The 24,049-nt window shown below is 38.4% G+C and overlaps 1 protein-coding gene across 1 annotated transcript in view; it reads right to left on the bottom strand.

Annotated features, from left to right (window-relative positions):
- Positions 1-24,049, bottom strand: part of LOC126148978 (sodium-independent sulfate anion transporter) — a 116,972-nt gene that overhangs the window by 6,197 nt on the left and 86,726 nt on the right. Inside the window, exons 6-7 of the mRNA XM_049915786.1 lie at positions 18,444-18,608; positions 15,604-15,765 (exon numbers count right to left, since the gene is read on the bottom strand). Coding sequence (XP_049771743.1) covers positions 15,604-15,765; positions 18,444-18,608 — 327 coding nt within the window. The remainder of the gene's footprint in view (positions 1-15,603; positions 15,766-18,443; positions 18,609-24,049) is intronic.

Here is a 24,049-nt window from a genome sequence, read left to right as displayed (position 1 = left end):
ACAACCAAATTGCAGTCTTTACTATCTACCTTTTAAATGTCCCATTTTCTGTTTTAATGTTTGTAGTGATTCTAGTTGTTTTATCATTTTGGCATCTATGTATAAGAAATTTTTGCTAACTAATTTTGATAACAAATACCGATCATGGAAATAGGCTGAATTTAGCACCACCAAATTGTTCTGTTGCTACATTGTAACATTCCACTCTTTTCTCCAAGGCTTCTCACTTTGAGTGAAGACAGGTAGTGTAATGTTATCATACAAGCATTTTACTTTTTAAAAAAGCTTTAGTGTACTAATTACTGCTTTCCTAACCAAATTATATTAATCTGTCATAGACTGCACATCCACAAACTTCCAAGTTTTGTAGTATGTACTCTCATATGGCAATCATCAAGTGATTTATTTCAGTACAATTTATTTATCCATATCCAGACAGTTTTTGGGATTTTTTAAACTCCAAGTCATTAGCAATAATATGTTTCCTGATTACCTATTGTTTTGAACTTGGCTTATACATTCCTTTTGGGTATAGTGACAATACCACCCAAAACTGTAGCTCTTAATTGCTTTAAGAAAGGAATTCAGTGCCACAGAAAAACTCTCCTATAATATGGCATAAACTATTTCAAGGAAAAAATCTAGGACTAGGCTAAATTTGTCTAATGTAAAATTTGGCTAGTAGCATTTGTACATAAAATGCAAGTAATTATGCTCTCCACCTTCATCTGTTAACAGAACAAAAAGGATATTTAGCACATGGTGCCGAAAACTATTCTGAGTCCTAAATTATAAGCAGATGATCAGCATTAATAGGTTTCATAATTGAGTGAATTGTTAAATTTTATGCAGGCAAGGAATACTGTACTAAATTTCTCACAAAATTTTATAGATACAATATATTAATATGATAATGCAAAATACCATGTAAAATGCTTTAGGTATAAATCAGTGTTGAAAAAATTTCGAAATCCACCCAATGCAACACTGAGAGAACTTGATAATATTGAAATAAATAATCTACCCATGTTTTTCAGTACATTAGGTTCAACTGATCTCCTAAATACGATTAATTCATTGACGAGTAAATTTTCAGCTGGTGTTGATGATATACTGGATTATATTATAAAGATATCAGCAAGACACATGCTCTTTGCTTTGCTGCATATCTGCCATTCATCTTTATCAGGTGGGGTCTTTCCAAAGCAGCTAAAAAACAACAGAAACAGTTCCCCTATGTAAAAATGGTGTCAGCCTTATATGGGTAACTATACCCACATCTGTCATCAAGAGTGTGTATAATAACATTTCATAACAACTGTCAGTTATCATAAACCAATATTTTGAGCAAGGATGTTTTCCAAATGTATTAAAATATGCTGATATAAAACCACTATTCAAAATGTGATTAACAGAAGACATGGGGAAGTACTGCCTCTCTCTCTCCTGCTGGTACTCTGTTTGAAAAGATTGCAGCAAAACAAATTCAAAAATTACCTACTATAAAAACCATAATTTTTAAAAGCCAATTCAGATTCTGACAAGGAAAAGAACTGTAAATGCAGTTCAATTTGTTTACTCAAAAGATATGCTCCCCATTAGATAATGGTAGAAAGGTCACAGGAATATTCTGTGATCTGACAAAAGCTTTCAATTTGATAATGCTTCCTTACTTCTATGTGAATTACATATATACAGAATCATCGACACTGTTTTACTTGACAGATAGGAAACAAAAGTAATCATAATTTCAAATTCAAAAAATTACTCCTCAAACTGGAAAACAATTGGCCAAGGGGTCTCGAGGGTTTGATGTTTATTTGTTTATTTATTTGCTTAGATCCCATAAATCCAATACATAAAAAACCCTCTTGCTTGAGAAGACATAGGTATAAGATACCTACACTTCATCTAGTATAGATAAAATTACACTTAAAAATGTTAAAATGAATGTGGATCTAAATAGAGACATAAAAGACATAGTAATGTTAACAATGATTCCGGCTACTGTAATGCATAAGAGTACATCAGATTTAATTAAAAGAAAAAATCAATTAGACTTAACACAACTGAAATATTCTTCAACTGAATAAAATTAGATGGTGTTTGAGCTGTTGTTTAAATTTGCGAAGTTCATGGACAAGTGATTTCAGTGATGGTGTGATAGCTTTGAACACCTTCCAGCTCATGTAATGGACCTCTTTTTGTACAATACTAAGGTTTTTTAATTCATAATGGGGGGTCCATATTCTTCCTGGTATTGTGAGTATGCTATGAATCATTGGTTCCTCATTTTCACCAGTGAAACATAACAAGGAATAGATATATTGACATGTAGTTATCAGTATCCCTAATTTTCTAAAAAGGTTTCTACAAGAGTGTCTAGGCGGGACTCCGCTCATTATCCTTATAACTCTTGGATTTGTGTGTACATATAATGTGAAACATGTAAAACCTTTCTATGATTATGGACTATTTCTGTTTAATTATTTGTTTCATTTATATATAATGAAATCAAGTTTGAGGTTAATAGGCTATTGTATGACACACCCAATACTCTCAGCTGGATTTTCAGCTGGAGTCCATGGGCAAAGAATAAATAAATAAATAAATAAACTCTCTTTTGGGCAATGAATATTTTTTTCATGAGTGGCTGATAACACCAGAAAACTGTTCCATACAACAATAGTGGATGGAAGTAACTAAAATAAGCAGAATTTGTTGTGTCTCAGTCACTGACAGTGGAAATAATACAAATAGTGAAAGTTGCTGAACTGAGTTTTTTTAGAAGTTGTAAAATATGTTCAGACTGTTTTAGATTGCTGTCAATTTGTACGCCCAGGAATTTGAATGACTCAACTTCTAGTAAGTCACTACCATTACATTTAATACTTAACTGATCCTCCACTTTTTTACTTACTTGGAAATGAACAATCTGGGTCTTGTTAACATTTAGTGATAACCCATTATTTTGAAACCAATTAAGTAATTTCACTAAAGTCAATAACAAAGCAAAATAAAGGTAAGTTGTAAGGCTGAGGATACAACAGAAGTAACTTACTTTACTTTACACGTGGCTAAGGCCTTATCGACCATACACCTGCTCTACGAGCCTCTTCCAATTATTTCTATCCAGGGAAATTGTTGTCCAATCAGAGTTGATGCCCATCCTAGCTGCAGCTTCCCGGATATTCTCCATCCACCTAATTCGAGGTCTTCCTCTTCTTCTCTTTCCTTCTAATTTCTTAGTGGATGCTATTTTGGGTAGTCTGTTCTCCGGCATCCTTGCTACATGACCAGCCCAGTTCAGTCTTCTCTTCTTTAACATTTCCACAATGGTACTATGTTTGTACAGCTCCCGTAGTTCTTCATTTTTCCTTATCCTCCACTCCATGACATTTTCATCGAAGATTGGTCCAAATATTTTTCTTAGTATTTTTCTTTCAAATATCAACAGTTTTTCTTCATCTGTTTTCCTGAATGTAATAGCTTCACATCCATATAATGCTACTGGTACAATAGTTGACTGATAAAAACGGATTTTGAATTCAGTACTAAGTGATCTCATCCTTAAAATTTTGATACAGCTGTAAAAAGTTCTATTAGCTGCTGCTAGACGGGCGTCTAATTCTATTTCTGCTCTATTGTCTCTGCTAAAAAGACTCCCTAAGTACTTGAAGTGGTCAACTGCCTTGAAAGTGAGACCATTTACGGTCAGTGGTGTATTCTTTTGGAGTTTTTTACTTATGACTAGATATTCTGTCTTTTCTTCATTCACATGAAGTCCAGCTTTCTCAGCTGTTTTGTAATAATTTTGTATCATCCTGATTAATTCAGCTTTTGAAGTGCTTATTAAGGCTACATCATCTGCATAAGCAAGTCTAGTAATGTTCTGTCCCTGCAGTTGGATCCCTTGTGGATTAGTTTTGGTGAATTCTCTATCAATCTTCTCTAAGATAATATTAAATAGAATAGGTGAGATGGCATCCCCTTGTCTCAGAAGTAAACCACATGAAATTCGTAAAAGTAAGTTTTGATAAAAATTTAAACTAGAAGGTACACATTAGCTGCTTTGCAAACAAACTTAACAGCCTAGCTTCTGCACTGTACATTGTGTCAAGTGCCACAAGTACAGTAATCACAGAGATAGTCTTTCACTTTTGCTTTGAGTCAGTTATTCATTCTGATAATCTTCTGGAGAAATTTTGCAAATGTCACAAGACTTCTAGTATTAAAAAGAGAGAGAGAGAGAGAGAGAGAGAGAGAGAGAGAGAGAGAGAGAGAAGAAAGAAAAACATTAGGAACATGTGTGTTGCCAAATAATGGTCATCATATCACTCACTGTTAAAAAATCTTAAAATACTATCTATACCTTCCTTTTACATAGGAAGTATTGTTGTTCTTATATAAAAATAAACATACATTTTGTAGTGCCTCGAGAATTTCAGTGTAAGTTCTAGAGACACTCAGCTTTCCACTGTCTCAAACACTCAATATTTTAAGTAAGAGGGTGAGAGAGTGGAGATGTGTCTACCTCGCCGCCGGTTTTTGTGTATGCGGGATGGATACGTATCAGGAAAATACTGCAATAGTGACAGTCGATTGGCGCGGACAAGTGTTTGCAGCACGTACCATAGATGCTGTATGTCCAGTTCAAGGAGCAAGCACTTTCTATTGTTTTATGGTGTAACAACTGTATTGTTGTGAACAAATGAATTATGTATTGAACTAAAGGCATTTACATTGGATTTTCTGCTGTTGGACTTGCGAGAAGCAAGAAATGGTTTTGTAGTAGTTATTAAACCACACATATTTTAATTATATCTGCTAGTATCTAATGTCCAAGACTGGGTTGTCTCGTGAGAGTTGAACGCTTATGTGAAACTTGCAAAGTAAAAATATAGGGCGAAATATCCAGAGAAGTGGAAGTGAAGAAGGGACTTAGACAGGGTGACAATATATCCTCATTGCTATTCAACCTTTGCCTAGAAAAGTCATAAGTCAGAGTTAAATAAAGGAGGAACCTTCTTTAATCGTACACTGCAGTACCTAGCCTATGCCGATGATGTGGCATTACTTGCACAAAACACTGCTGTGCTAGGCGAAGCCTATCAACAACTAGGGAAAGGTGCAAGGTGACTTGGCCTGACAGTCAATGTCAAAAAGACCAAGGTAACAGATGCTACTTTGCCACATTACCCATGCTCAGGAGTTCACTGCTATCACGAAAATCCAAAATCCTCATTTACAAAAAAAAAATTATAAGACCAGTTGTTATGTATGGTGCCGAAACATGGGCCATGACTGTAAATGAGGAAAGGATCATTAGCATTTGGGAGAGAAAGGTGCTACATAAAATATATGGTCCAATATATGATCAAGAAGGATGGCACATTCATACAAATGCTGAACTACAACACCTTTTTGAAGAACCTGACATTGTCACTAGCATTAAAATAAGAAACTGCAGTGGGCAGGGCATATGGTGAGAATGGAAGAAGACAGAGCATGTAAGAGGATTTTTGATGGCCCGGCTGGAAGCAGACAGCGGAGGGGATATCCCAGAAAGAGATGGGTAGATGGAGTTGAAGAAGACATGAAAAAGCTGGGTGTCAGAGGCTGGAGGTGGAAAGCCATGGATTGGATAGAATGGCAGGATATTGTGATGCAGTCCAAGGGCCTTCAAGCGCTGTAGAGCCAAAGAGTAAGTTGGTAAGTAAGTATGAAAATATAACACAGTTGAAAAAAAGTATCCTGAGAGTACAGAATTATTTCAAGAGTAGAAAAGAAGTCTATTTTGAAATTCCTTTAACCAGCTATAGTCTTCATAGAAGAAGAGCTTGTGAAGGTCAATGCAGCTGTCTGACCCGAGAAGAAGATCGGCTGCCACAATACGTGAGTCAACCGTGAGAGACGTGTGAGTCTTGCACCCCAGTACCATATTGTCTCCTATTGTCTAAAAACCATCAGAATGTGGTGACCTAAGTGACAGGACATGAAAAAAACGGGGATTTGAAAACAGAAAAGGAAAGAAGATATTAGGCGTTGCCATAGCAACCAAGCATAAAAAGATACGAGAACTGTTTCCTGAAATTGTATTGAGCCCAATGAACAAATGGAAGAAATTTGTGAGTGCAACACTGTAAAAGACATGAGAAAGTAATGGCGGAGAAAACTGGAGAGAAGACTTCAACTTTCTGACTAAGAACATAGGGTGTGGAGGGTAAGCAGTCTTCACACATGTACATCGTGCTGACGCTGATGCAGTAACCAGCCACCAATGCTGACTGCAGCAGCTGCAGCTCTCCGGTGCTGACTCCGAGCCCGCTCACCATCGACGACTGTTAAACCTACGTCCGATGCCGCCAGCGCCAATGCTGTCCACCGGTGCTGATTACACATCTGCTCACCAATGCAGCTAGAAATCTACGCCGGGTGAGCAAAAAACAATAAATTTTTGGTAAAGTTATAGCTATTGTACTCAGTGGTGAATTTTCTTTAGATGATTACTAGGTCTAAGATCAGTAAAACTATGGATCAGGAACAACAACATGGAACAACTTCAGAGCCAGCCATGGCTGGGGAAGTTGAGAGGGGAGTGCCAGACTGGACAGAGTTAATACGGTTAAGAAGTGTCACTTTAAGTGAAAAACTAGAAGCACAAGGTGCAGCTGCAAATGCACAACCTGCAACTTTGAGTGAAAAATTAAATGCATAGAGTGCAAATTCAACCACTTTAAAACAAGAACTAAATGCTAGATTAGATGACCCAAGTGCTAAGTTAGATGATCAAAGAACAGATTCAAATGCTCAGAATGAAGCTCTATGAAAAGAAATAGGTTTAGCACATTCTAGTTTAAATGCTCAGAATGAAACCTTGAACAGTCAAGCAGCAAATACTGCTTTGTTAAATACTAAAGTTGACACTCTTAATAATAAGGTAGAAAATCTGAAGTTAGATTTAAAGGGTGAATTCACTAGTTCTTTGAATACTCACATTAATCAACTATTTACTGGATTTAACCAGAGACAGGATGAACAATTTCAGGACTTAACTAAAAAATTAGACTTTGATATTGAAGATAAATGTAATAATGTAGAATCTGAATTTAGTGGAACATTAAAATTTTGTGAAAATGGATGTAAAGTTAAGTTAAATTCTGTAAGACAGGAAATGAATATCTCGAGAGAGAGCACAGATCGATCTACGGAATTAATATCAATTATGCAATCGAAAATTCTAGGTGTTAGTATACAAGCTGTTACTACACAAGATGTCAGTTCGCAAGTAAATAATGTAGAACAAAATTTCAAAGAAAAATAGTCAAATTTGACATTATAAATGTAAGTAGTCTGGCGGAACCTTTTGAGCTAATTATAGATCAAAAAATTTTCGAGAGTATAATCTCCAGAAACGTTGCAACTGTTGCTTTTTCCAAACCTAATTATACTAACAAGGTTATAGAAAACTTGGGCAAGGAATTCAGACTTGTCCATGACAAGGTAGAAAACAGAATAACTTTATCTGATGTTGTGTTGTGTAGTAAAGTGGTGATTGTTTTGTTGTGGGTAGACTTTCACACAAAATTTAACAAAAAGTACTGGTTCACATTTGCTCAAGTGAGGTTAATATCAAATCCATGGGATCTGGGCAGAATCACATCTGTCCCTCAGGGACGTTAATGTTCTGTGTTAACGGGAGGAGTGGCAACCGTCGGATCCCTAGTTGTTTTCAGTGTTTCTTCAAACTTAGTTTTCCTGCACCAAATCCCCTTCAAATCTTAAACTATTCTGTAATCTATTCCTTAATTCTTAAACTATCCTATAATTATAGTACGTAAGAAACTGGATGTGACTACAAGATTAAGACCAATTTAAGAGAATCACAGATGAACAGTGATCTCTAGACATGAAATGAAATGAATAAAATTTTATTTGAGTGAAAAGTATAATATCATGGTGTTATTCAAACAAAGTGATATCTGAATGGAATACTTTATGTGTGTATGAAATATAGTGTTAAGTGAATGACTAAACAGCTATGTAATTGTAGTGTATAATTTTCTATTTTTATAGAATATTTTATACCTTTTGTGAGATGTAATGTAAAGGGGAGAGTTTATTTCATTTTTGGAAGGGGTGGGTAGTGTAAGTACAAGCATGACTAACACTAATCACACATCCCACCTTTCAGACAACCCTCACAGACAAGTACAACTAATTCTTCACCATTTGCCATTCCATAGGTGTTGCTAAGATTTTTCTTCGGGGGCTTCAAAGGTGAAGGTGAGAATGTCCATTGTGTAGGAGACGTTTAACATAAAACTCCTCCAGCTTTTCACTCAAGTACTGGTGAATTAGGGATCCTGGGGAAGGGGGGGGGGGGGGGTTCCCTATCTTCGGGGCTATCTTCTTCCTCTTCTTCGATCTTAGCAACCAGTTCTACTTTTTCCTTTCTTACTTCTCATTTGAGTACCGGTCTATCTTTCCCTCTTTCCATATGCATATACTTCTGTCATTGAAGTCCTTCTTATTTTCCGTGGTTTTAATAACCTTAAACTTATTTCATAAGTAGGCCGAAGAATCAGGACACACAAACACACATCTACATACACACAAAGATATACTTAAGCACAGACAGATGAATTACAAATTAGGAACCTGAAGGATGTCATAAATGCCAAGGGATGTAGGGGAATAAAGATATATGTACATCTGAGTAGATGCACATATTGCTTTGTTGATATGTGACGGTTCTGCATCATTAATTTTTGTCGCTCTCAAATATATATTTACATTTGCCATGCTAGTCCTTTGACAAAAGACATAGTATCTCCTGGGAGTTAGTAAATACAGGTAGACATAGCATCTACTATGTGTGGGTGTGTTATCCATCTATATAATAGGAGTGAGGAGTGAAAGAGGGCTCTAGGGTATTAGAGGGAGTATTGAAAAGTGGAGTTAAGGTGTAAAGTAGATTTGTAATTTTACCAGAGGATATTTAAGAATAGTATACATAAAGATGTATGCTAGGGCAATGAACCAGGAGGCCTACGCGAGAAGGATATAGAGGGCACATTCGACATTTATTGGATGAGATGTCATGCAAATTTTTATCTGTCTCTTTTTTTTTATTAGATATATTTTGCATTTACTTTTGATAGATTTGTTTGTTACAGTGGTCAATATCGCTGCAATGAACTTATGGTCACTAATCCCCATATCTGTCAAGGCAAAGCAGGGATTTAATAAAGTAATAATATAGTAATAATGAAGTATTTAATGGAATAATAATGAAGTAGTGAAGTGACCAAATATAATGAAGAATATGATGTAATGAAGTGGTAAAGATGTAATAATGAAGTGAGTAATAAAAAATATGAGAAGAATCTTGTAATGCAGTGATGGTTAGGACAACAGTCAAGGATCCTGTCTTTGTAGTAGTTAATTTTTGTGAATTCACTCCATTAGTTAACAAGTTGTAAGTAAAGAATTAGAAGGCACAACAGACTTTCATAAGTAATAAAATATGACTATCTATGAAAAGTATTGATTTTGCTGTATAAAACATCTATGCAGTTTGAGGTAGTAATTTTATAATCGGTGTAAAGGTTTTGGCACTGAGATTAAAAACAATTTAATAGTTTCCAATAATAATTGTAATTAAAATATAAAATAAAATTATTTAAAATGCTCAGTGAAATCTTAAATTATATGAAAGTTCATTAGAAACATACTGCTGCAGAATTTGTTTTCAAGATACTGATAAGCTTGCCTCTTATAAAATACGTGTAATTAATGTTTTTTGTACTAATGATTTGAAGTAGTAATGAACTAGGAAAAATGTCATGTTGTGAACTTCATTAAATACCACAACTGGAGAAAAATCCTGACAGAAATTAATAACAGAAATACAGCAATCTTTAAGTAATGAAAAGTTGAAAATGAAGTATTACTTTGGTCTCAAGATCAGTTGGACCACATGGGTAGCATCCATCTAATTAATTTGATAATTTTGCTAAGGATTTTAAAATTATGACTAATATTTGTCTGGAGTAGGAACTTTGTCTTTCAGGTATATTTTACATTTAGTGTATTGATTACTGATAAATGTTTCTTTGTTCATTGTTTCCCTTCTATTCACCAATATGGACATTGAGAAATGTAATTGCAGTGCTATAAAGAACCATAAAGGATCCTCAGAAAGAACTAATAGAGGCTGGGTGGGAGTTGAATTAAAAATAGGAGCCCCTTTTTCCAGAATTTCAGGATGCAGTGAGAAACAGGTGGAAAGTGAAATTTTGTTACATAGTTGTATAAATGGAAATGAGCCAGGAGGCCCCTTGCGGGGCAGGTCCGGCCGCTTTGGTGCAGGTCTTATTACATTCGACGCCACATTGGGCGACCTGCATGCCAGATGGGGATGAAATGATGGTGGAGACAACACAACCCCCAGTCCCTGAGCGGAGAAAATCTGCGATCCAGGCGGGAATCGAACCCGGGCCTGTAGGACTGCAATCCGCCATGCTGACCACTCAGCTATCAGGGTGGACAATAGTTGTATAAAATACATGTTAAGGGTAATGTGGAACACTGTGGAGAATCTAAAAGTTATTTCAAAAATTGGTAAAAATACTTTCCTAAAAAAATTTTAATTCTTGGTAAAATTTTGTAACTTACATGTTGACATTTGTATTTCTTGAAAATTTGTAATTATGTATTGTTAAATAATGATCAGCTTTACATTTACTATTTAAATTTATGCATATTGTAAGAAGTTTATTGTATGTCATCATGGTAGTTCATTTTAAAATGTATGTCTTAAACACAGATTGTGAAATGTTGGTGAGTAGCTACTTTTGTTTTTACAATGGATTATCCAGTTAAATATTTTCATTATTTATCCATACAACCCAATGGGGGTGATGTAACAGAATGAGCTGGAACCACCTAGATGTCATTATTCCATTACTGACAATATTGTAATTTTTCTTTTATTTATCTAATTTCTGGAATGGCATACAACAGTTAAAAAAAGTCCCTTTGTTATTCTTGCTGAAATTGATAAAACATTATTGTTTGCAACATACTTTCTGGATTACTGATGCTGATAACATAATACACTCGCACACACACACATATCCATCCGCATATACACAGACACTAGCAGACATTTTCTAATAATGTCTGCTTGTGTCTGTGTATATGCGGATGGATATGTGTGTGTGTGCGAGTGTATACCTGTACTTTTTTCCCCCTAAGCTAAGTCTTTCCACTCCCGGGATTGGAATGACTCCTTACCCTCTCCCTTCACAAACCCAATCATCCCGGCCGCCCCATTGTAGCTGGTTACCAAGCCCCCACAGAACGTATCTCTGCCCACGTAGATCAACACCTTCAACCCATTACATGCAGTCTCCCATCCTTCATCAAAGACACCAACCACTTTCTCGAACGCCTGGAATCCTTACCCAATCCGTTACCCCCGGAAACCATCCTTGTAACCATTGATGCCACTTCCTTATACACAAATATCTCGCACGTCCAGGGCCTCGCTGCAATGGAGCACTTCCTGTCACGCTGATCACCTGCCACCCTACCTAAAACCTCTTTCCTTATTACCTTAGCCAGCTTCATCCTGACCCACAACTTCTTCACTTTTGAAGACCAGACATACCAACAATTAAAGGGAACAGCCATGGGTACCAGGATGGCCCCTTCATACGCCAACCTATTCATGGGTCGCTTAGAGGAAGCCTTCTTGGTTACCCAGGCCTGCCAACCCAAAGTTTGGTATAGATTTATTGATGACATCTTCATGATCTGGACTCACAGTGAAGAAGAACTCCAGAATTTCCTCTCCAACCTCAACTCCTTTGGTTCCATCAGATTCACCTGGTCCTACTCCAAATCCCATGCCACTTTCCTTGATGTTGACCTCCACCTGTCCAATAGCCAGCTTCACACGTCCGTCCACATCAAACCCACCAACAAGCAACAGTACCTCCATTATGGCAGCTGCCACCCATTCCACATCAAATGGTCCCTTCCCTACAGCCTAGGTCTTCATGGCAAACGAATCTGCTCCAGTCCGGAATCCCTGAACCATTACACCAACAACCTGACAACAGCTTTCGCATCCCGCAACTACCCTCCCGACCTGGTACAGAAGCAAATAACCAGAGCCACTTCCTCATCTTCTCAAACCCAGAACCTCCCACAGAAGAACCACAAAAGTGCCCCACTGGTGACAGGATACTTTCCGGGACTGCATCAGACTCTGAATGTGGCTCTCCAGCAGGGATACGACTTCCTCAAATCCTGCCCTGAAATGAGATCCATCCTTCATGAAATCCTCCCCACTCCACCAAGAGTGTCTTTCCGCCGTCCGCTTAACCTTCGTAACCTCTTAGTTCATCCCTATGAAATCCCCAAACCACCTTCCCTACCCTCTGGCTCCTACCCTTGTAACCGCCCCCGGTGTAAAACCTGTCCCATGCACCCTCCCACCACCACCTACTCCAGTCCTGTAACCCGGAAGATGTACACGATCAAAGGCAGAGCCATGTGTGAAAGCACCCACGTGATCTACCAACTGACCTGCCTACACTGTGACGTATTCTATGTGGGAATGACCAGCAACAAACTGTCCATTCGCATGAATGGACACAGGCAGACAGTGTTTGTTGGTAATGAGGATCACCCTGTGGCTAAACATGCCTTGGTGCACGGCCAGCACATCTTGGCACAGTGTTACGCCATCCGTGTTATCTGGATACTTCCCACTAACACCAACCTATCCGAACTCCGGAGATGGGAACTTGCTCTTCAATATATCCTCTCTTCCCGTTATCCGGCAGGCCTCAATCTCCGCTAATTTCAAGTTGCCGCCACACATACCTCACCTGTCATTCAACAACATCTTTGCCTCTGCACTTCCGCCTCGACTGACATCTCTGCCCAAATTCTTTGCCTCTGTATATGTCTGCTTGTGTTGGTATATGTGTGGATGGATATGTGTGTGTGTGCGAGTGTATACCCATCCTTTTTCCCCCCTAAGGTAAGTCTTTCTGCTCCCAGGATTGGAATGACTCCTTACCCTCTCCCTTAAAACCCAAATCCTTTCGTCTTTCCCTCTCCTTCCCTCTTTCCTGACGAGGCAACCGTTGGTCGCGAGAGCTAGAATTTTGTGTGTATGTTTGTGTTTGTTTGTGTGGCTATCGACGTGCCAGCGCTTTCGTTTGGTAAGTCACATCATCTTTGTTTATATATATATATATATATATATATATATATATATATATATATATATATATATATATATATATATATAGACACACACACTCCTGGAAATTGAAATAAGAACACCGTGAATTCATTGTCCCAGGAAGGGGAAACTTTATTGACACATTCCTGGGGTCAGATACATCACATGATCACACTGACAGAACCACAGGCACGTAGACACAGGCAACAGAGCATGCACAATGTCGGCACTAGTACAGTGTATATCCACCTTTCGCAGCAATGCAGGCTGCTATTCTCCCATGGAGACGATCGTAGAGATGCTGGATGTAGTCCTGTGGAACGGCTTGCCATGCCATTTCCACCTGGCACCTCAGTTGGACCAGCGTTCGTGCTGGACGTGCAGACCGCGTGAGACGACGCTTCATCCAGTCCCAAACATGCTCAATGGGGGACAGATCTGGAGATCTTGCTGGCCAGGGTAGTTGACTTACACCTTCTAGAGCACGTTGGGTGGCACGGGATACATGCGGACGTGCATTGTCCTGTTGGAACAGCAAGTTCCCTTGCCAGTCTAGGAATGGTAGAACGATGGGTTCGATGACGGTTTGGATGTACCGTGCACTATTCAGTGTCCCCTCGACGATCACCAGTGGTGTACGGCCAGTGTAGGAGATCGCTCCCCACACCATGATGCCGGGTGTTGGCCCTGTGTGCCTCGGTCGTATGCAGTCCTGATTGTGGCGCTCACCTGCACGGCGCCAAACACGCATACGACCATCATTGGCACCAAGGCAGAAGCGACTCTCATCGCTGAAGACGACACGTCTCCATTCGTCCCTCCATTCACGCCTGTCGCGACACCACTGGAGGCGGGCTGCACGATGTTGGGGCATGAGCGGAAGACGGCCTAACGGTGTGCGGGACCGTAGCCCAGCTTCATGGAGACGGTTGCGAATGGTCCTCGCCGATACCCCAGGAGCAACAGTGTCCCTAATTTGCTGGGAAGTGGCGGTGCGGTCCCCTATGGCACTGCGTAGAATCCTACGGTCTTGGCGTGCATCCGTGCGTCGCTGCGGTCCGGTCCCAGGTCGACGGGCACGTGCATCTTCCGCCAACCACTGGCGACAATATCGATGTACTGTGGAGACCTCACGCCCCACGTGTTGAGCAATTCGGCAGTACGTCCACCCGGCCTCCCGCATGCCCACTATACGCCCTCGCTCAAAGTCCGTCAACTGCACATACGGTTCACGTCCACGCTGTCGCGGCATGCTACGAGTGTTAAAGACTGCGATGGAGCTCCGTATGCCACGGCAAACTGGCTGACACTGACGGCGGTGGTGCACAAATGCTGCGCAGCTAGCGCCATTCGACGGCCAACACCGCGGTTCCTGGTGTGTCCGCTGTGCCGTGCGTGTGATCATTGCTTGTACAGCCCTCTCGCAGTGTCCGGAGCAAGTATGGTGGGTCTGACACACCGGTGTCAATGTGTTCTTTTTTCCATTTCCAGGAGTGTATATATATATATATATATATATATATATATATATATATATATATATATATATATATATATATATATATATATATGTATATATATATATAAACAAAGATGATGTGACTTACCAAACGAAAGCGCTGGCACGTCGATAGCCACACAAACATACACACAAAATTCTAGCTCTCGCGACTAACGGTTGCCTCGTCAGGAAAGAGGGAAGGAGAGGGAAAGACGAAAGGATTTGGGTTTTAAGGGAGAGGGTAAGGAGTCATTCCAATCCCGGGAGTGGAAAGATTTACTTTGGGGGAAAAAAGGACAGGTATACACTCGCACACACACCCATATCTAACCGCATATACACAGACACAAGCAGACATTTATACGTGTGTGTGTGTGTGTGTGTGTGTGTGTGTGTGTGTGTGTGAGTGTATACGTGTCCTTTTTGCCCCCCTAAGGTAAGTCTTTCCGCTCCCAGGATTGCAATTACTCCTTACCCTCTCCCTTAAAACTCACATCCTTTCGTCTTTCCCTCTCCTTCCCTCTTTCCTGATGAAGCAACCATGGGTTGCCCAAGGTTACTTGAATTTTGTGTGTGTGTTTGTGTGTCTATCAACATGCCATCACTTTTGTTTGGTAAGGTACATCATCTTTGTTTGCCTTGCGTAAGCTTACAGGACCATATTGATTCCAGGTGCAGTAAGGATACAAATGGAAATGCAAGTGATAGCCATATTTACTTTATACTATAACTGAAAGCTTGAGACCTTGCAAAATAGAAATAATTTAACATTTATAACATAATGTAGCCTTCTTTGAATCTCAAAATATTTACAGAGAATGTGTAAGTAGCTCACCTGAATATAAACCTACAAGAGGTGTTCGTGCACCACTGGCATTGCTTACAGCACTTCTTGTGAATGCACCACATGTTGGTATGGACTTTACAAATGAGCCAGCAATGTTGCACAATCCCAGTGTAAACATTTCCTGTGTTGCATCAAGTGGTGCACCAGTTGCTGAAATGCAATTAAATACAAAGATGCCATTTCAATAATGAAGTACTCCATCACAACAATACCACAACTTTGACAGAGGCAACAAGTACAGGCTTGTGATGCAAATGATATCATACAAATAGTTAGAGCATAAAGACATCATTATTAACTAAAAAACACATAGTCATTGTCATCAACAACAACAACATTTAAGACTGATTATGCCTTTCAGCGTTCAGTCTGGAGCATAGTCCCCCTTAAAAAATTCCTCCATGATCCCCTATTCAGTGCTAACATTGGTGCCTCTTCTGATGTTAAGCCTATTACTTCAAAATCATTCTTAACTGAATCCAGGTACCTTCTCCTTGGTCTACCCTGACTCCTCCTACCCTCTACTGCTGAACCCATGAGTCTCTTGGGTAACCTTGCTTCACACATGTGTGTAACATGACCCCACCATCTAAGCCTGGTCGCCTTGACTGCTACATCTATAGAGTTCATTCCCAGTTTTTCTTTAATTTCCTCATTGTGGACACCCTCCTGCCATTGTTCCCATCTACTAGTACCTGCAATCATCCTAGCTACTTTCATATCCATAACCTCAACCTTATTGATAAGGTAACCTGAATCCACCCAGCTTTCGTTCCCATACAACAAAGTTGGTCGGAAGATTGAACGGTGCACAGATAACTTAGTCTTGGTACTGACTTCCTTCTTGCAGAAGAGAGTAGATCATAGCTGAGCGCTCACTGCATTAGCTTTGCTACACCTCGCTTCCAGTTCTTTCACTGTGTTGCCATCCTGTGAGAATATGCATCCTAAGTACTTGAAACTGTCCACCTGTTCTAACTTTGTTCCTCCTATTTGGCACTCAATCCCCCACTGACATTACTTTCATTTTGGAGATGCTAATCTTCATACCATAGTCCTTACATTTCTGATCTAGCTCTGAAATATTACTTTGTGAACTGTCAATCGAATCTACAATCACAACTAAGTTATCCTCATATGTGAGACTGCTTATTTTGTGTTCACATATCTTAACCTCACCCAGCCAGTATATTGTTTCCAACATATGATCCATAAATAATATGAACAACAGTGGAGACGGGTTGCAGCCTTGTCTTACTCCTGAAACTACTCCGAACCATGAACTCAATTTACCGTCAACTCTAACTGCTGCCTGACTATCTATGTAAAGACCTTTAATTGCTTGCAAAAGTTTGCCTCCTATTCCATACTCTCGTAGAACAGACAATAACTTCCTAATAGGAAACTGGTCATATGCCTTTTCTAGATCTATAAAGCACAGATGCAATTCCCTGTTCCACTCGTAACACTTCTCCATTATTTGCCGTAAGCTAAAGATCTGGTCCTGACAACCTCTAAGAGGCCTAAACCCACACTGATTTTCATCCAATTTGTCCTCCACTAATACTCGCACTTTCCTTTCAACAATACCTGAGAAGATTTTACCCACAACGCTGATTAAAGAGATACCTCTGTAGTTGTTACAGTCTTTTCTGTTTCCATGATGTGATTACTGCTTTTGTCCAGTCTAATGAAACCTGTCCTGACTCCCATGCCATTTCAATAATCCTGTGTAACCATTTAGGACCTGACATTCCATTGTATTTGATGAGTTCTGATTTAATTTCATCCACCCCAGCTGCTTTATTGCACTGCAATCTATTGACCATTTTCTCCACTTCTTCAAATGTGATCTTATTTCCATCATCATTCCTATCCCATTGTACATTGAAATCTGAAACATAACTGATCGTATTTTAACCTACGTTGAGCAACTCTTCAAAATATTCCCTCCATCTGCCCAAGGCATCAACACATAGTACTAAGCAAAAAAGTGGTAGTTAATTCCTAGCTTGTTATGAAATGTACTCCACTAGCAAATTAACGTGACTGATTGAGATTTAAAATGTAAGGAAAAGATAGACTACTACTCACCACAAAGATGATATGTTGAGTTGCAGACAGGCACAACAAAAAGATGCTTACACATTTGCTTTTGGCCATGGCTAATGTGTAAATGTCTTTTCATTGTGCCTGCCTGCAACTCAATGCGTCATCTTTATGGTGAGTAGATCTATCATTTCCTTATATTGTTAATATTCCAACCTGAATAAATTACATTTATCTATGTGTCTGGCTTAGTAAATTACATGGTGAAAACCTTGTGATCAGAGTTGTTTTAAAGAAAACTTCTTTATTTTTGAAAAGTATTCATATCTCTGAAACTTGATTCCCATTATGTTAACTAATTCCATTTTTGACAACTGATTCTCCTATGAATGTTCTATGAATTCTACATTATATACTGTTATCAATACTGGTAAAATAATGCAAACTCTATTAACTGGTAGATAACATTTGAAATCACCCATCTGGTCCCAACCACCATGGTTGTCAGTCATACCAAGAATGCTGTTCCTCTTTCATTACCTTTATTCTAGTGTTAATCCATAATTTGGCTTTCCCTTTAGTTCCTGTCTTAAATTGTAGCTCTTTTTACGTTAAACAATATTCATTGTATAAAACAGATTAGCTTCTTTATTAACATGTTCTGTGAAAAGTTTATTTATTTGTCAAATTAACTGTGTCTACTTCACACAACTATCACTGTGTTTCAGATGAGTTATACAGCATGAAATATTTAAGATATTATAAGTATTTACACTTACAGAAAGCTTTAGCTATTGCCACATTTGCAAGAACTGCTACCACAGGAACAAAAATTGTAGCAGAGCCAAGTTCCTTACACATCTCCACAAAGCCTATTGTCTGGTTGTTGTACACTGTAGAAAAAGGTGGTAGTCCAAATGGAGGAAGACCAGGTGCTACTTTACCTAAAGAAAATTGAAGAATGTGAGTGATAACAGTTACATGTTAGTTTGTTAGTCTTTCTAATTGTAGCTTCCTCATAATACTGAACAATAGCTGAAAAATAAATTTAATATCATGATATTAAGAAGTTGAAAATCTGATGCAAACAGTAAAAATAAAAGTTTAAATTCTGTATACAGAATAACTATATAAATAAACTAAAAGTTTATTATATGAAAGGGCTGGTCAAAACTTACCTTCAGGAGGTGTAAGTCTTAATGTTGCTGACAGACATATATAAAAGTACAAGAAACTTTCTAAGCTTTTGGAACTACTAGTTTCTTCCTCAGGGTGGGAACTGAGATAGATTTAGAATGGAAGTGGTTGTCACTCAGACAATAGGATGAGGGCGACCCATTTATAAGGAGGGCAAGGTAAAACAAACCTCCATCTGAAGCTAAGTATTGAAGTGACCAGTTTCACAATTCTATTTGTATGTGAATATATTTGTTTACATTCTTAAGTAATTACAATGACATGTGAAACATAAAACTCTGAATGTTTATTTACACATCAAGTTACTTGCCATTAAAATTGTTTATGTATATTAATATATTTTTTCGAAAGAATAAATTGCACAAGGACTGCTGTCTTTTTCAGTGTGCCTGATTGTGACTCAATGCCTCCTCTATGTGGTGAGTAGCAATCTATCCTTTCTATACTGTATTATTCTATGCTGGACTTCCCATAGTTTAATATTAATTTTTTTATTTTTTTATGTAATTGTGATCAAGGGTGCTCATACAACAGTTTGTAAGAGGGGGGTGGGAGCTGACCTGGAAGTATGGAGCATTTTTAATATTTTGGAAGAAGAATGGTGACTTTTAAGTAGCCATAAAAAGTTCCAGTTCCAACCCTGGTCAAAACCTGTGTAATAGCAATTTTAAAATTACTTTCTTGAAAGAAAACCAGCTGACTAAACCATATTGTTTCCATTCCTTGGGAGCTGGGGAGCGGTTGGCTTGCTGCCATGTATGGGTGCCCTTGATTACAATGATATCTGAAGTATAAAATCCCTTAATACGTGTATATACAAAAAGTTAGCAGACATAATATGAAAATATAACAATGTAGCACATAAAACATCTATTACCTTCATCACTTACATAGATTTAATAACAATATCTTTGCTTCACATATGCAAAAAACTGCAGACAAAATGAATGTACAGTAAACAGAGTCTTTTTTTATGGGTATTTTGTATCAAGTTTACTTTTACAAATAGCAAGAAACAACTAACAAATATATGAGCAAACGGAGAGATTGCTGCTCACCACAAAGATGAAACATTGAGTTACAGAAAGGCACAAAAAAAGACTGTTACACATTTAGCTTTCGGCCAAACTTTTATTCAGAAAAGGAAACACACAAGAAAGCACAATTCACCCACACATGACCACCACCTCTGGCTGTTCGGACTGGAATGCATTTGTCAAGTTGAACAGAAACAGCAACCTGGAGAGGGCAAGCAAGGGGAAGGAATAGCTGGGTATGGGATGGGGGGGGGGGGGGGGGATGTGTAGGAATCAGCAAAGGAAGCATGACAAGACTGGCACCAGGTGGGAAACGTTTCCACAATTATCTAGTGACTTTTTTCTCTGCTGATTTGGGTATTGAAATCAACCAGAAAATTTTTTCTGTCCTATTTGGAGATCTTAGTCATCACTGACTAATGTTATCCAGAATTTCTCTGTTGCTTCGGGGTCTTTTTTATCTACAGTTATGGAGGTGTGTATGTTGATCATAGTCTATTTCTTGTTAGTGCATTGTAAGCGCACTGTTGTTAGCCTGCTGTTTATGGGGTCACTTCTCTGACTGAACTGACTGTCTTCTTGTGCACCCTGAAGGCCCAGACCAAAAGAGGGGCCCCCTCAGCAATTTGTTTTTCTGTCTTTCTCTTGAAAATAAGGTAGTTTTCCTTATCCAGTGTGTCTTCATCTGTTATGCATGCTTCCTGCAGGGCTAGTATCATTATCTTTTGTTTATCATACTGTAATGTTAGGTTGTGTAGTTTTCCTGGTTGGATCAGTGTGTTTCTGTCAAAGGTTCCAAGAAATGTAGAAGTATTGTGTGGAAGTTTGCCACAGAACTGACTTTCTCTGTTATGATGTAAGCCCAGGTGCCCCAGAAACGGAGTTCCTGGTTCCCATCTGTTGATGGTTGGACTGGTTAACACCTGGGGTATTGTTACTATTCCTCACTTGAGTCATAGTGAGAGTAAACTGAAAAAAAGACAAAAATAATGAGCAGTAGCAGAAAAGAAATTAGTGCTGATGCAACTTTAAAACTAGAGGCCACAAAGTAGATTAATTGAAGGAATTCTGTTACCTCAGAAGCAAAATAACACCTGACAGATTGGGGAAGCAGGAATAAAAAGCAGACTAGAACAGGAAATGAGAGCATTCCTGGCCAAAAGATGTCTGCTAGTATCAAACATCAACCGTAATCTGAGGAAGGCATTACTGAGAATGTATATTTGGAGCACAGCATTCTATAAAAGAGAATCATAGGTTGTGGTGAAATTAGAAAATAAGAGATTTGAAGCATTTAAAATGTAGTACTACTGAAGGATGTTGAAAGTTAGGATGCCTGATAAGATAAGAAATGAAGAGATTCTCTGCAGAATCAGCAACGACATGAACACCTGAAAAATGTTGACTACAAGATAGGATGATAAGGTATGTGTTAAGACATCACAGAATACTGTCCATTGCACTTGAGGGAATCGTATAGGGTAAGGACTGTAGGACAGCACAGAGATTAGAAAATATCAAGTAAACAATTGCTGCTCTGAAATGAAGAGGTTGGCAAGAGAGAGAAATTCATAGCAGGCCACATAGTATCTGTTAGTCACAGAATGGAGATCTTTGTTGGAGAGACACAGCTTCTAACTAAATTACAGAGATGAACCACAAATTCCTCAAGAAAACCATTATCTTATATTATTATCATAATAATTAAATTTAAAGTTTTTATATGTTTATTATTATTGCTTTTCATGTAGTTCATCACTAGTCTTGTGCACCACAACATCACAAATAATCTTCTTTTCTTCCACTTCTCTTTGCCGCGGACCAGTGCAGAATTGTGGACGAAAGGGATGAAATGATAGTGGTGCCAGAACAATCCTCTTCCATAGGCTGTAAGGTGGTTTGCTGGATATAGATATAGGTGAGGATATATACAGAAAACAATCCACATTGCAGCTGTCACTATCTGCTTTTACGGGTAATAAACAGGAATTCCTACATTTGGCTTTTAAAAACTCACATCTTACGTCTTGGTAAAATCTTCGAAATTGGAATACTGGGGCAAGTTCAAATAGCTCAAGAACAATTCTCAGGCCTTTTTTTTAATGCTATGTGTTGGTCCAGAGAGCAAAATTTCATTTAACCTTTTCCAGTACTTTTGTTGTTATAATAAACAGTTATCAGTTGAGATGTCAATCACAAAGTTATTTTAATCAAAGTATAGGAGATTTCTCTTTGCTGTTTCCCCCTGGCTCTTATTACATACACTCTGCCAGTCTGACTACCACTCTCGTCCCCCTTGCCCTTATTCTGCCCTCTGCCCTTTTGTCTTATTTTTTATCAGTATGATTTTCAATTTGAAGCTGTTATATAACAAGGTACACCGAAGAAAGAGAAACTTACATTATAGCATGTGAAGATAGTTTTTGACAATATTGACTGGAATACTCTCTTTTGGATTCTAAAGGCAGAAGAGATAAACTATCAGGAGCAAAAGATGTTCTGCACCTTGTGTAAAAACCAGACTGCTTTGATAAAAGTTGAAGAATATGAAAGGAAAACAGCAGTTGAGTGGGGAGTCTGACAGGATTGTAGCCTATCACCAATGTTGTTCTATCTGTACATCAGCAAGCAGTAAAGGAAACCAAGGAAAAAATTTGGAAGAGAAATTCAATTTCAAGGAGAAAAAAGAAAAAAAATAAGGTTTGATGATGACATTGAAATTTTTCAGATATGATAAAAGACTTTGAGAACATTAGGATGGAATGGTTAGCTTCTTGAAAAGAGATTATAACATTAATATGAACAAAAGTAAAAATATGTTGATTCATTGTAGTCAAATTAAATTGGATGATGTTGAGGGAACTAGGTTAAGAAATGAGCCACTAAAAGTAGTGGGTTTGCTAAATGGGCATCAAAATAACTGATGATGGCGAAGTAGAGAGGACATGAAACACAAACTGGTAACAGCAAGAAAAGCATTTATGAAAATGATAAAACTGTTAAACGTGAATGTAAATTTAAGTGTTAGGAAGTCCTTTCTGAAAGTATTTGTCTGGAATACAGCATAGTATGGAAGTGAAACTGCTATGATAAACAATTCAGACAAGAAGAGTATAAAAGCTTTTTAAGTGTGGTACTACTGAAGAATGCTGCAGATTTGATACTTAATTCACATAATTAATGAATTTAATTGGGGGGGGGGAGGGGGGGGAATAGAAGCAAAAATTTCATCTATCTATATCCGAATCCCGCTCCAGCTACTGCCGGGTCTGGGTGTTGACGAGTCCTCTCCATTTGGCTCGGTCCTCTCACCATTTTTCTTCCTCCACTTGCTGCCAGGTCACACCTCTCCTTTCAACAGATATTCTCACTCCCATTTTCCACCGTGTTCTTGGGCGCCCTCTAGGTCTTTTCCTATCCATCTTTAGTTCTTCCGTAATTTTGGGGAGTCTATGCCCATGCATCCTCTTAACATGCCCATACCATTTTAATCTCTTTCTTTCAATTTCTTCTCTCATACTTTTTTGTTTGAGGTCCTTTCTAATCTCTACATTCCTTACTCTGTCCATTCTTGTTTTTCCCTTAACTGCTCTGAGAAATTTCATTTCCCCTGCTTGCAGTCTGCTCCAGTCCCTTTCTGTCATTGTCCATCTTTCTCCACCATAGGTGACAATAGGGATGTAATAATTCTTATACATAAGGAGTTTTGCTCTTTCTGAAACTTCATTGTTCCAAATCAGATGTTTTATTGTTTGGTAGAAATTGCCTCCCTTCTGTAACCTCCTATTAATTTCGTTAGTTATTCTTCCATCCCTAGATATTTCACTCCCTAAATAAGTGAAACTTTCTACCACTTTGAGGGGTTCTCCATTCAAGGTAATATTTCCGTTGATTCCTTTCTCCCTTCCAAATACCATTACTTCACTCTTATCTTTATTTATTTTTAATCCATACCTTTTCATTATTTCCTTCCACGCATCAAGCTGTAACTGTCCATCTACCTCTTTATCGCCCCATATTACCATATCATCTGCAAAAATCATCTTTTTGTCTTTTTCTTTTACTATATCTTTAACTGCCCTATTCATTCCCTCCATCACAACATTAAAAAGCACAGGAGATAGAATACTTCCTTGCTTAAGTCTTTGTCT

Source organism: Schistocerca cancellata, chromosome 2 (assembly GCF_023864275.1).
Source record: "Schistocerca cancellata isolate TAMUIC-IGC-003103 chromosome 2, iqSchCanc2.1, whole genome shotgun sequence".
Lineage (NCBI taxonomy): Eukaryota > Metazoa > Arthropoda > Insecta > Orthoptera > Acrididae > Schistocerca > Schistocerca cancellata.
This window is presented reverse-complemented; position numbering and strand designations above follow the sequence as displayed.